The following is a 14,824-nucleotide window of genomic DNA, read 5'->3' on the forward strand; positions in this document are numbered from 1 at the left end:
ATTGAAAACTAGGTCGGCTGGCACGCTTACATATAGCACAGTCCAAGGCCTCAGTTAAGTTGGAATGTGACAATTTGTGAGAGAGTTGGAGAAGCCAACAAATGCGAATGGAAGGAAACTAGCTGTCTTGTAGTATTACTGGAGACCTAGGTAAGGTTGGAATATGACAATTTGTATGAGAGTTGTCAAAGTCAACGAATCCCAACAAAAAATATGTTTGCCATAATAGATTAATGTTTAGGGTAGCGTGAAATAAATATTTGTCAGTGCAATAATCTACTTGTATGTCTGGTATTGCTGAAAATACGGGCAGTGCGATTAAATTCCAACCTAGTAGAACAAAATACCAGCTCCTTAATTTATGAATGATAGGAAATTATGAAAGAGCATTCTGATTGGTTACCATGAACCACTTACGATTCACCGTATTCAGTTCCCATTGTTCATCATAAGAGTTGTTATCAATATCAGCATGCAATGCTACAGCTGTGGACACTGTAAGTGAACTTTTACCAAATTCAGATAAACATTCTGTTTTACTTTTCAATGTGAAGATGGCTGAGAGCAGAATTTTCAATTTCTTAATGGTCATTTTCATAAATATTTTATAAAAAAGAAATCTTGTAAGAAGTATCGTGGATTTCTCTGCAACAGACTGAAATATATTTAAGCACTATGCTTCCCATTACTCCTAATGTTTTGCTTTAATTATTTCTATCTTTTCTGATTAAATTAAATGAATAATGAATAGCAGTTGGCAAGTTTCTATTTGAATACATTTATATTTTTACAGGAGTTTAAATTCCTTGACCTGACGGACATAGATGAAGATGAACGGAAACATTTACACCAAGTGCTTTACAGTGCAGATCCAAGCCTACAATTACCCTGGGATACTCCAGAATATGAATGTCATACTGACAACACGCCACAGCATTATGGTATGCAACCAAGAAATTTAAAATAGTGTTTATCAATTTTGATCATTACAGATTATTTTATTAAGATTTATTTGCACATATAAGATGTAAACACTTAGTGAAAGGAGAGGATTTAAGGCTTGTGCATACTTCTTTGTAAAATCTGATATTGCCCTTGTGATAAGTCATCACAGGATTTCACCTATTAGATGGTATTACTGTTGGTCCTTAGTGGGATTATGTTAAAATATGGTAATAGGTGAGGAGCCAAACCTTGAGTATTGCCACCATGTGAAGAACATTAGTGCAGGAGTTCAGTCTGCCATGCCGTCTGTTGGCAAACTTTGAGTTATGCCATAAGGCGTGCTGAGACAGTACATTGCTATACATGAGAAAGACAAAGCTGCAGGCATATGTTGCACTTAGTGCACAGTTTTAAGCTGGCAATAATTTTTCTTACTTGATTTTGGGTTTTTATCATTTACTGTTAAACAGTTGTCAGTTTTGTACATTCAAATTTTGAAATTAAGATAGACAATAGTATGAAATTTTTATATAGCAGATTTAAATCACTTAACAAGGAGTTGTAAGTTGCTGTCAGTACACAATTTCTTAATAATACTATTTTTTAGACATTATGCCTCTTGGTATTATTGTATGATGTGTGTGGTTGGGTTATCAGAGGGATATGATACCACAGGTCTGATTTGGGATTATTAGCTTGAAAGTGACTATTACTGTTGTGGAGCAAATGAAATAGAGAGTCATTGGTGGTATAGTGTAAATAAAAAAAGTGATAAACAATAATAATAATAATATACACGCGTCATTGTGTACCTACAACTTCTTCTATTTCAATTCACTCATAAAATAAAGGATTGAGACTTTTCACAGAAAGAAAACAAAATTTGTATTCACATGTCATAGAAATTGTCACCTGTAACTACCAACTGGTGATAGTAGCTAGGAAATGAAATCATTGTCTTTGGGAAACTAGTCTCTGATTTCTGTGCCAATTCTTTCCTTCTAATACCTGTGCCACTTCAAGACAGCTGCGCTTTAGCCTTTCAGTGAAGACCAAACACTGTCATCTGGGGGGGGGGGGGGGGGGGGATCTGTATAGTCGCACATTTTTGTTCAGTGGTAGAGGGAGTGTTACAAACAATATACTAAAAACACTGACTGGTGGGGTGTGAGCATGCAAGTTGGGGGGGGGGGGGATATAAAGGTTATTTTTAGGTTTTTCTTCAATATTTCGAAAACCTCAGCTTCTAGTGAAAATGTTTTCCGATAAAAAAAATTGATCTGCATTAAATTTCCAGTATAAAAGTTCCTATTCATTTTTTCTCCAGGACTAATAGTTTCCAAGTTGCCGGAGATAGAAAATCTCAGATTATTAAAAATAGTGTTCCAATGGTATAAAACTGATATTTGTCGAATGAAGTGGGTAAGACCAAATATTGAATGTGTGTACTGCATGTGAGTGCAGTAGAACCGTATTAAGGGATAAATTGTATTCTGGGGATGTAATAGGGGGAAGGAGACGTTGGCTGTTTGAAGCTTGAGAAAAAATAGGTCATTGAATCGTGGTGCTCTTCCGTACTTCATACATATGCAAAATGAAAAGTGAGCAGTGGTAATCTTCCAGTCTCTCCACTGCACTAAGTTGCAAAGAAGCAATTACAGGGTATTTCACAAAGTTATACTGAACGTTCCAGAGGTGACAGCATGGCCTCAGTGGTCTCTTTTGAAGTAAAGAATTACTGCGAGATGGAGAGATATGAACGAAAAATGTTTCTTTCTATGAATGTGCTGTGGAAGGAGGTGACCAGGAAACAAAACCTCACAGCGGAATTCGACCATGCCGAAAGTTCCCTGTGTGCAAATACTTACTTTTCATACTACTTCTACTAGTAAATATCTTGTCTGTTGTCTGTAGTGTTGTGAGGTATGGACCGTGTGGCTATGAATGCCCATGAGAGGTCGCAATCAATATTTCAGGTTTCCTAGTTAACGAATTAAGTGGTAAACAAAAGTGTCGAGTAACCCCTAGAAGTGCTCTGTTCATGAGCAGGAAAATGCTGGGGCTTCTGAACAGAAACAATTTGTTGAGAGCTTAACTAGAGATACAAGAAAGGAAAAAAAAGCAAAAACAATTTCAGAAAAATACTGCAAAAGTTTTTGCTAAAACAAAATTTCCTGTCAGAGTTATCAATCACTTATTAAAAAGTCATTTTCTCAAAGCACTGAGGTTCGTTTTCAGGCACATAGGGTGACAACCTTTCAAATTTGTATGTTTAATCATTAAAAAAAATTATTTGCATGATTTGCCAAAAATAGGTGACCCACATTGTTTGCCAGCAAGAGGATTCCTTTCAATCCTCCATGTGAAGATATTTTCACTTACTGTCCTGCTGACAGATATAATGCATCTCCTTGTCTGGTTTTAGGTGCATTTGTGCCCTTCCGTTGGCATTTAATCGCAATTCACCAGTCAAGGCGACTTTATTCAATTCTTTAAGCATTTAGTGACTTCCAGTACATATGCTTATGTATGTACCCTGTTACATGTGGCAAGGAGCTGGTAATTGTAGATTATATGGATGCTTAGTTGCTATTGTCATTGTTCAACATTAAAATTAATGAGTGACTGGTTGCATTGTGGTTTGACTTCCTGCTGAAATGATCCAGTTATCGACAGTGATGTCAGTCTATTGTCCAGGTAGATGAGACATGTGCGAGGATTCTACTGAATTAAAATACTTCCTCCACACTTGATATAGCATGTGTAAAGACCAGTGCCTGCGTGATCTTGGAGATAGGTTGTACTGTTCATTGACAGCTCACAATCTGACTCCAGTCAAATGATGTGCTTTGAGCATTGTGTACTTGAATGTCACACTGGTTGTCAGTATGGGGGCCACCAGCAACCCAATATCGTGATGCCGAACTAGTCCATTCAGTGTGTTGACAGGAGGGCTTGTTGTCCAAAACAGTAGGTGTATCTGATTAAGTTGTCCAGCGTTGTATAAACTTGTAACAAGCTGTAGGCATGCCAGTCTGTTCTAGTAATGGAAGTAAACATCATGACAAGTCTTTTGTGTCAGCGATTTCCGCAACAGCTGTATATAAATTACAGTGGTTCAAAAGAAAAATGTCTTTACCATGTTGCGCATTAAGTTTTCTTTGTTTTTCTTGTGCGCCGGGACATGTTTTGCCTTAATTACAAGGTATCTTCTGTGGGTGTCATGAAATATCATACAATTTTTTCATTTGTACATATAGGTTTATAGAAACAAATGACACTGTTGTTGTTGTGGTGGTGGTGGTGGTGGTGGTGGTGGTGGTGGTGGTGGTGGTTTCTTCAGACCTGAGACAGGTTTGATGCAGCTCTCCATGCTACTCTATCCTGTGCAAGCGTCTTCGTCTGCCCGTACCTACTGCAACCTACATCCTTCTGAATCTGCTTGGTGTATTCATCTCTTGGTCTCCCTCTACGATTTTCACCCTTGACGCTGCCCTCCAATACTAAATTGGTGATCCCTCAGAACATGTTCTACCAACCAGTCCCTTCTTTTTGTCAAGTTGTGCCACAAACTTCTCTTCTCCCCAATCCTATCAACACCACTCATTTGTTATGTGCTCTACCCATCTAATTTTCAGCGTTCTTCTGTAGCACCACATTTCGAAAGCTTCTATTCTCATCTTGTCCAAGCTATTTATCGTCCATGTTTCACTTCCATACATGGCTACACTCCATACAAATACCTTCAGAAACGACTTCCTGACACTTGAATCTATAATCGCTGTTAACAAATTTCTCTTCTTCAGAAACTATTTCCTTCCCATTGCCAGTCTACATTTTATATCTCCTCTACTTCGACCATCATCAGTTATTTTGCTCCCCAAATAGCAAAACTCCTTTACTACTTTAAGTGCCTCATTTCCTAATCTAATACTCTCAGCATCACTCGACTTAATTCGACTACATTCCATTATCCTCGTTTTGCTTTTGTTGGTGTTCATCTTAAATCCTCCCTTCAAGACACCATCCATTCCGTTCAACTGCTCTTCAAAGTCTTTTGCTGTTTCTGACAGAATTACAACGTCATCGGCGAACCTCAAAGTTTTTATTTCTTCTCCATGGATTTTAATGCTTACTTCAAATTTTTCTTTTGTTTCCTTCACTGCCTGCTCAATATACAGATTGAATAACATCGGGGAGAGGCTAAAACCCTGTCTCACTCCCTTCCCAACCACTGCTTCCCTTTCATGCCCCTCAACTCTTATAACTGCCATTTGGTTTCTATACAAATTGTAAATAGCCTTTCGCTCTCTATATTTTACCCCTGCCACCTTCAGAATTTGAGAGAGAGTATTCCAGTCAACATTGTCAAAAGCTTTCTCTAATAAGTCTACAAATGCTAGAAATGTAGGTTTGCCTTTCCTTAATCTAGCTTCTAAGATAAGCCGTAGAGTCAGTATTGCCTCCCGTGTTCCAATATTTCTAAGGAATCCAATCTGATCTTCCCCAAGGTCGGCTTCTACTAGTTTTTCCATTCGTCTGTAAAGAATTCGCGTTAGGCCGTTAGTAGCTCTAACGGAAAGTTGTCTACTCCCGGGGCCTTGTTTCGACTTATGTCTTTCAGTGCTCTGTCGAACTCTTCACGCAGTATCATATCTCCCATTTCATCTTCATCTACATCCTCTTCCATTTCCATAATATTGTCCTCATGTACATCACCCTTGTATTGACCCTCTATATGCTCCTTCCACCTTTCTGCTTCCCCTTCTTTGCTTAAAGCTGGGTTTCCATCTGAGCTCTTGATATTCATGCAAGTGGTTCTCTTTTCTCCAAAGGTCTCTTTAATTTTCCTGTAGGCAGTTAGGCAGTATCTATCTTACCCCTAGAGAGATAAGCCTCTACATCCTTACATTTGTCTTCTAGCCATCCCTGCTTAGCCATTTTGCACTTACATTTTTCTACATGCCATTCATCACACCAGCTAGAAATTTTGTCTAAGTCGTATCGTATCGTCCTACAGTCACTCAACTGCGACACGTTCCAGTACACAACAGCATCAGCAGCAAACAACTGCAGATTGCTCCCACCAAAACCGGAATTATTTTTTGAACGCTATAAATTTTCAAATTGTTTACAAAACAACCTTATCCCCTTCAAAATACTCTCCGTTCCACCAGTGTTTTCACCATTCGAAACATTTTTGAGACATTTGTATTCCTTTTTGCCTGCTTCATTTACTGCATTTTTATATTTTCTTTTTTCATCAATTAAATTCAATACTTATTCTGTTACCCAAGGATTTCTACTAGCCCTCATCCTTTTACCTACTTGATCCTCTGCTTCCTTCACTACTTCATCCCTCAAAGCTACCCATTCTTCTTCTACTGTATTTCTTTCCCCCATTCTTGTCAATTGCTTCCTTATGCTCTCACTGAAACTCTGTACAACCTCTGGTTCTTTTAGTTTATCCAGGTCCCATCTCCTTAAATTCCCACCTTTTTGCAGTTTCTTCAGTTTTAATCTACAGTTCATAACCAATAGATTGTGGTCAGAGTCCACATCTGCCCCTGGAAATGTCTTACAATTTAAAACCTGTCTTACCATTATATAATCTATCTGATACCTTTTAGTATCTCCAGGCATCTTCCATGTATACAACCTTCTTTCATGATTCTCAAATCAAGTGTTAGCTGTGATTAAGTCATGCTCTGCACAAAATTCTACCAGGCGGCTTCCTCTTCAATTTCTTACCCCCAATCCATATTCACCTACTACGTTTCCTTCTCTCCCTTTTCCTACTACCGAATTCCAGTCACCCATGACTATTAAATTTTCGTCTCCTCACTATCTGAATAATTTCTTTTATTTCATCATACATTTCTTCAATTTCTTCGTCGTCTGCAGAGCTAGTTGGCATATAAACTTTTACTACTGTAGTAGGCATGGGCTTCGTGTCTATCTTGGCCACAATAATGTGTTCACTATGTTGTTTGTGGTAGCTTACCCACATTCCTATTTTTTAATTCATTATTAAACCTACTCCTGCATTACCCCTATTTGACTTGGTATTTATAACCCTGTATTCGCCTGATCAAAAGTCTCATTCCTTTTGCCACCGAACTTCTCTAATTCACACAATATCTAACTGTAACCTATATCTAACTTTAACCTGTCTATTTCCCTTTTTAATTTTTTTAACCTACTTGCCCGATTAACGGATCTGACATTCCACGCTCCAATCCGTAGAACGCCAGTTTTCTCCGTCCTGATAACGACATCCTCTTGAGTAGTCCCCGCCCGGAGACCCGAATGGGGGACTATTTTACCTCCGGAATATTTTACCCAAGAGGACGCCATCATCATTAACCATACAGTAAAGCTACATGCCCTCAGGAAAAATTACGGCTGTAGTTTCCCCTTGCTTTCAACCATTCGCAGTACCAGCAAACAAGGCTGTTTTGGTTAGTGTTACAAGGCCAGATCAGTCAATCATCCAGACTACTGAAAAGGCTGCTGCCCCTCTTCAGGAACCATGCGTTTGTCTGGCCTCTCAACAGATACCATTCCGTTGTGGTTGCACGTACGGTACGGTTATCTGTATCGCTGAGGCACTCGAGCCTCCCCACCAACGGCAAGGTCCATGGTTCATTGGGGGGGACACAAAAATGGCACTTAAATTGCTATATGTTGAAAACAGTGACAAAAAGGAAACCTTTCAACCATTTTGCCACCAGAGAGAAAACTGTTTGGCTTAGAAATAATGAATTAGATGCTGATCTGTAAGTACACTGTCCACTTCATTGTAAAAATCTCAGTGAACTAATTTAGATCTATAACCTATAAGTGCAAAAGATAACTGATATTTCAGGATACACACTGAAGATGCCTTGTAATGAAGGTGAAACCTGCCTAGGTACATGAGATAAGTAAAACAAGTTAATGTGCAGCATGCAAAAGGTGTTTTTCTTTTGAACACATCCTGAATTTTCAGTTGTGACTCTCAAGATTAATACTAAGAGTATATTGAGGATATAGTAAAACACTGGGCCACATACTTGCTGAAGGGACATAAACATCTCACAAATTCATACGGCAGCTTTCTTGTTTGAAGATCGCCCTAAGCAGTGCTGTCAACAATGGTATGTTTGACTGCCTGCAGAATGTCAAAAGCGTAACAGCATGCTTTAAGTGTAGGTTGTATGAATACATAAGTAACGTGCAAGTACATACATAGTCTCCAAATGGTGTGACACTCAACAAGAAACTATCATTTGGTACTTTTTTCTGCGACAGCCTTTCTAAAAAAAAGAGAATTTGTCCCTCATTGCTACACACTTCCAGTCTCTGTAGACAACTTCTACAAATACATAATTGTAATCAAGTCATGACTGAACCTATTCTCAGTTAGGAGCAAGTTCATTTATGTGCTTTTGTAGGATTTGGGAGAAGTGGATAAAATCCACCAGAAAATTGAAACTGATGTGTGGCCTTTGAGATGTAGTCAGGTGATTCAAAATACGACACACTGCCTATTTGTCTAGTGTCTGTCTGAGTCTGACCCCAATAACCAATTATCACTTATAATCAATGTATAGTATACTGTATGTTTCCATATCAGTATGAAAGTATAAAGTAGTGGGATAATTTGAGATGGAATACCAATATTAATTAGTGTAGATTGTTACCACTTAGAGTGTGGACGTGTACATTTACAAGTGGGATCAGCTAGCCCTTCAGATGAAGGAAAGAGGAGAAAGTGTGCATGCCTTCCTTCAACCTCTCCAACAAAAAGCTATCTCTCTCTCTCTCTCTCTCTCTCTCTCTCTCTCTCTCTCTCTCTCTCTCTCTGTGTGTGTGTGTGTGTGTGTGTGTGTGTGTGTGTGTGTGTGTGTGTGTGTGTGTGTGTGTTTCACATGAGAAAGGAATTTGTCTAGTAACTTACGCAGCTGCCTACTTTTAAATGTGTGTTACTTCCGTGCAACACCTTCTGTATATGGCGAGTAGCAATATATTCTGATTTATGTTGTTACAATATAAAGTAGATTTGTTTCCTGTTCACTCAGGTGCAAAAAAGTTACAGGGAGAAGAAATGTAATACTCTAGGATAGAACCCTTACTGAAATATCTGAAATCCCTTTATTTCCACTTTTGTCTTCACATGCTGTGCATGGGTGTACTTACGATCCTTAATGCTTTTTGTGTATGATTCATATGGTATGTTGTTTATGGTGACGAATGAGTTACATATTTAGATTTATCCGTTTGTTCATGTGTGTTGTACGACAGATTTAGGAAGTAAATAAATATCACCTTAATAACCTGACTATTACATTATTTTTCCACATTTAATAATTCTTGTCTTTATTGATTGCATCCAGCTGTGGCTTCTATTCCTCACCCCACTCTACAGGGTGTCTTTCTCCCCCAACCACTCTTTACTTCTGGTCCGGCCACACTTGGTGTGCCAACACTGCCACCGGTGCCGGTAACAGGTAACTTGCCAGTAATGCTATGTTCCTGAATGGTACCTGGATTTTTTGTGAGAGGGGTTTGAGTGTCTGGGGCTAGTGGTTTGTTATTTTATGCCTAAAACTTCCCATTGCATGTAACATTCTTAAGGTAGGTGTGTGTGTGTGTGTGTGTGTGTGTGTGTGTGTGTGTGTGTGTGTGTTTCCTTTCTTCAGTCTCCTTTCTTATCACTGTTTAAAGAATGGAACTTGAAAGTAGAAACTGATAATATAGGCATTGATAAATTCCCTCTTAAAGATTGTATATCAGCTTTTCTTGTGAATATTTGCCACAGGTACTAGAACTTCTGCTTGCTTGTTCCAGCTTTTCTGGGTATTTCATTTTGTGTTTGTTCATCTGTAGTAAACTAGAAACTTGTTTTAATCTGCTTAAACATTTTAGATAGTTGCATGATGATTTGAACTAGTAATTGCACGTAAATTTGCAATACAGTTGGCTCATTGAAATTCACTGCTCTATCATGCAATCTCGTATGTACTGTAGAGAATATGTAGTGTTTCTAAAAAGCTTATGGGTTGAATTTAGCAAAATCAGTATTGAAGTGATACTGTTTGTTCTGCTAAAACATTCCTTGTGTGTGAAGTGTTTTACTGGTGAATTTGATGGCTCCTTTTAATTTATTCTGTAGTTTTCCTTGCATGTTATTTATTTTTACTCAGAAAAAAGTGCAGAGTTTCTTTTTGAAGAAATGGTGCCACGAGAATTGTGATATGCAGTACCTCAAAAAATATGCAGTGCCTCACAAGTAACATGGATAGCAAAGAATGAACTAGTTTTCTGTACATCTGTTAAATTGTATCATAATGAAAATACGAGAAACATGGCCATCGTGGTTATTATGAATAAAGTTTGACATGCTTGCATTTCATTATTATTTGTGATCAAAAATAGAAACATAATTTTTAGGCTTCTGTATTTTGTACTCATTAATCTCACATATGATTTATCTTTCCCCATAAAATTATTGCTGGTGTGTGTGCGTGTGCATGCACTGGTCAGTTCAGATGTACAAAGGGAGAGGTGTGTCTTGATTGCAGGTAGAAGTAACAGGCAAGTAGTTTTGGCAGGAGATAATTGGGATGTATGATTATATCCATCTCATGGTAGTGTTACCCGCCCCGATAGCTGTGGTCAGCGTGACAAATTGCCGTCCTACGGGCCCGGGTTCGATTCCCGGCTGGGTCAGGGATTTTCTGTGCTCTGGGACTGGGTGTTGTGTTGTCTTTCTCATCATTTCATCCCCATCCAGCGTGCAGGACACCTAATGTGGCGTCGCATGTAATAAGACCTGCACCAAGGTGGCTGGACCTGCCCTGCAAGAGGCCTCCCGGACATTGACACCAAACGCTCATTTCCATTTCCATGGTAGTATTATATTGATTGTTGAGATGTCAGGTCATAAATGGAAGAGGGAAAATTAGCTGAAAATAGGCGATATTAATCAATGAAAATTTTATATGCAATAAGTACGTCTCCCACTTTAATTAAATCTCCATTAATATCAACCTAATTCACATACTTGACAAAATTATTTAATTGGATTGGTAAAAACTCTACTCACCAGGCAGCAGCAGAACACACACATAAAAGACTGTTGTAATTGACAAGGTTTTGGAGCCAGTGGCTCCTTCGTCAGGCAGAAGGGTTGAAGGGGAAGGAAGAAGGGTGAAGGAAAAGGACTGGAGGGGTCTAGGAAAGGGATAGATTTCGGGAAAGTCACCCAGAATCGTGGGTCTGGAGAGACTTACTGACGGAACGAGGACGGACCTGGCTCCGAAAGCTTGCCAAATATGGCGATGTTTATGTGTGTTTTCTGCTGCTGGTGCTTGGTGAGTAAATTCTTTATCTATCCAATTAAATAATTCATATACTTTTGATACGGCTAGGATTAAAACTTCAATTCATCATTAATCCAAGTTGTTTGAGATGTTAGTCACATATCTTGTTATTAATAATTGATTTATTTATCTTATTAACCTTCCCATTGCCACCAACTTCAGTATGGAGCGAAAAAAACACAGGAAAAAATGCAGAATTAATGGGGGTGGGGGAGTACATGGTGCTTATAGGAATCAAATACCGGTCCTAAATCTCAAGTTTATTGATTTATTGGAAAATGTTTCTGGATCACATATATGATGATTTAAGGATGCTCAGTTATGTATTGATTTTTTTCATTTGTGAGCCTTCAATAGCAGGTGGTATACATATGACTTGTTATACATGAGTCAGATTGGTTTGACATGCCTGAGCCTCTCCCTTGTGTCCCAATAGTAGCAAGGCAGCCAAAATTCAGTTCTATAATTATCCAGTCTCCCTTGGCAGCAAAATAGTATTCACTCTGAAAAGTTTTCCACATGGCAAGATTTATGTTGCTGGGAATTGCAGGGATTAGCTCTACTCCATCTGCACTAACTGCTAGTGTCAAGGCAGTTCTGTTTTTTGTTTTCAGTTGTTCTCAGTGAGAACGCACATCCTGATAAACAGGTATATAGTCGGCATTGCCAACCTGGTGTAGAGGATAAGAGTGCCACTTCTGCACTTGTATTACGTGCCTGATCTCTCAAAATAAGAACTACAGTAAACTACAAACATAAAATGAAAATCGATAACTAAACCCACAGCAACTGGAATACCAACAAGCAAAGCGAAAACTCTACAAACTTACACAGCAACCTAATACACGTCATACATATTACGAATCATTTTGCTTCTCATCATTCTGTAGCTTCTGATAAGACACTTCAGCTTGCAACCTTTCATTTTTATGACAACATTAATGTAGATTATCAAAATTTTGTGGGCTGGTTATAATGAATCCCAAAGATTATGCAGCATTTTAATTGGTATGGTGGTATGGTCTGCCCCTTAAAAATGAAACAGTGAACCATCTCTCATCTTTACGTTTCTAGCACATCATCAGAGTTACACTCCCATGATCAACAATCTGTGGTAACTGAAATAATTAATGTTAAGGTTAGTATGCATTCCACAATCTGACAAAATGATACATCCTTGATTTTCTTCTATTTGAAAACAAATTTATTTAGTCAGCTATTTATTGTGGATGTGAACAACTTAACCCTTTCAATGCTACAGACTTGCTGGCTGCATTCCATGCTGAGGCACCTTTTGTTACGGCAGCATTGGTCACCAAATGCTGGCGCTCGTGCTGAGCGATAGTGTTCTGGTTAATAAGAGATAATTGTCATCCGATCTTACAAAACTGTTAGGTGAAAAAAATTGAGTTGTGCCCATCTTAGTGAGAGAGACCTTCACTCAATAAAGAACTGAACTTATTTTCGTTACTCATCATACTGTACAACGTCAAATTAAGTAAAACATTGCATTAAATTTTGCAGAGGTAAAAACCTGCTGTGTAAACTTTGCATGTGGTTGATTTCAGCTCATACATTGCAGCGAATGAAATGTCAATAAGACATTGAAATTTTACATTAATTGAGAGCAGAACAGTGTCTCATCTCATGCTCGAGTTATTGGGTTTTATATCTGGGAGAACACCTGCAGAGGTCCTCAGCAATTTAGGAAAACCCAAGTGGCATGCATATACATGTCCACAGCACCTTGGGAATGGCATAGAACAACATTTATACATGCCCACAGCAGTGAAAGATTTAAGAATTTCCATGTAGGTAATGTACTACTGGATTTTGTTGAATGCTAGAAAAAATTTCTAAACCAGGGAGAGTGTTAAACATGTGCTTTTATTTGATGCTTAAAGTACTAAGTTATAGAATAACATAACAAAAAGAATATATGCCTTAAACTTAGTTGAGAGTGTAGTTTAGCCATTTCTGTTAATTGAACTTTTAACACATTCTACAAACAGCAACCATAATCTCCAAAAGCTGTGAAGTTATTAGTTATGTGCCATTATATATTCTACTATCAACTAATCAGATTTTTAAATGATGTAATTATAGCTTTATAATCATTCAAATAGAAGCAGATTAGTAAGATTTCTGTCTTGTATAATTTTAATTGACATAATCATTCGCCAAAGGTTGCACAGTGACCAAACATAGGCTAACCCAGAATTTGTTTCCCTCTATCATGTTTTATTTTTGGCGGGTTTACCTTTAAATAAGAGTGTAAAGTTAATATAACACAGTACCAGAAGTTTCGCTCATCTACAGATTACATTGTGTTGTTACGGTATGAAATAGTTATCCACAGCAACATCCAGTCTTACTGCTCTGGATGCAGTAGCACCAAACACAATCACACCTGAAATATCTGTTAAAATGGGGTAAAATTGTTGCCCCATTCTACTTACTGACTTTTAATAATTTTCTGTGATACCCCAGGATACACTCTCTGCATGTCCTACGTTTGTTATTCATGTATGTTGCCTCTATATACAAGGGTAATGAAGAACTCAGCTGGAAATGTAAGATTACAAATTAACTAAGCAGCTACAAATTTAAAACCAGATTATCAAAAGGATGCTAAAGACCATAGCAAAAGTTATTATTTTGTGTAAAGCTCCTTTTAACTATAACCTGTGGTTTGATTGGCTACTCAAGATGAGTGAGTCTACTGCAGGGCCTCTGGCATTTTATTCCTGTACTATATCTTGGCTGTTTCGAGTGGTCATTTTCAGTTACACATCAGTGCATAAATTGTGTATGGTGTGAGAGCTGTCTGGTGTGCATTTTAGCAGAATGTGAAAATGAAGTTATGAGCGATTATTCTATGAAAAAATCGAACTATCTACATCTACATCCATACTCCTCAAGCCACCTGACGGTGCGTGTCGGAGGGTACCCTGAGTACCTCTATCAGTTCTCCCTTCTATTCCAGTCTCGTATTGTTCGTGGAAAGGAGGATTGTCGGTATGCTTCTGTGTGGGCTCTAATCTCTCTAATTTTATCCTCATGGTCTCTTCGCGAGATATACGTAGGGGGGAGCAATATACTGCTTGACTCTTTGGTGAAGGTATGTTCTCGAAACTTTAACAAAAGCCCGTACGAAGCTACTGAGCGCCTCTCCTGCAGAGTCATCCACTGGAGTTTGTTTATCATCTCTGTAACGCTTTCGCGATTACTAAATAATCCTGTAACGAAGCGCACTGCTCTCCGTTGGATTCTCTCTCTCTCTCTCTCTCTCTCTCTCTCTCTCTCTCTCTCTCTCTCTCTCTCTCTCTCTCTCTCTCTCTCTCTCCTATCAACCCTATCTGGTACGGATCCCACACTGCTGAGCAGTATTCAAGCAGGGGGCGAACAAGCATACTGTAATCTACTTCCTTTGTTTTCGGATTGCATTTCCTTAGGATTCTTCCAGTGAATCTGTCTGGCATCTGCTTTACCGACAATCAACTTAATATGAT

At 38.4% G+C, this 14,824-nt stretch overlaps 1 protein-coding gene across 2 annotated transcripts in view; it reads left to right on the forward strand.

Annotated features, from left to right (window-relative positions):
* Positions 1-14,824, forward strand: part of LOC126354496 (ubiquitin carboxyl-terminal hydrolase 10-like) — a 116,115-nt gene that overhangs the window by 18,689 nt on the left and 82,602 nt on the right. Inside the window, exons 2-3 of one of the 2 annotated variants that reach the window (XM_050004224.1) lie at positions 794-941; positions 9,324-9,437. In XM_050004224.1, the coding sequence (XP_049860181.1) occupies positions 794-941; positions 9,324-9,437 (262 nt within the window). The remainder of the gene's footprint in view (positions 1-793; positions 942-9,323; positions 9,438-14,824) is intronic. The other variant, XM_050004225.1, reaches the window with a different exon arrangement.

The sequence above is a fragment of the Schistocerca gregaria genome, chromosome 3 (assembly GCF_023897955.1).
Source record: "Schistocerca gregaria isolate iqSchGreg1 chromosome 3, iqSchGreg1.2, whole genome shotgun sequence".
NCBI lineage: Eukaryota > Metazoa > Arthropoda > Insecta > Orthoptera > Acrididae > Schistocerca > Schistocerca gregaria.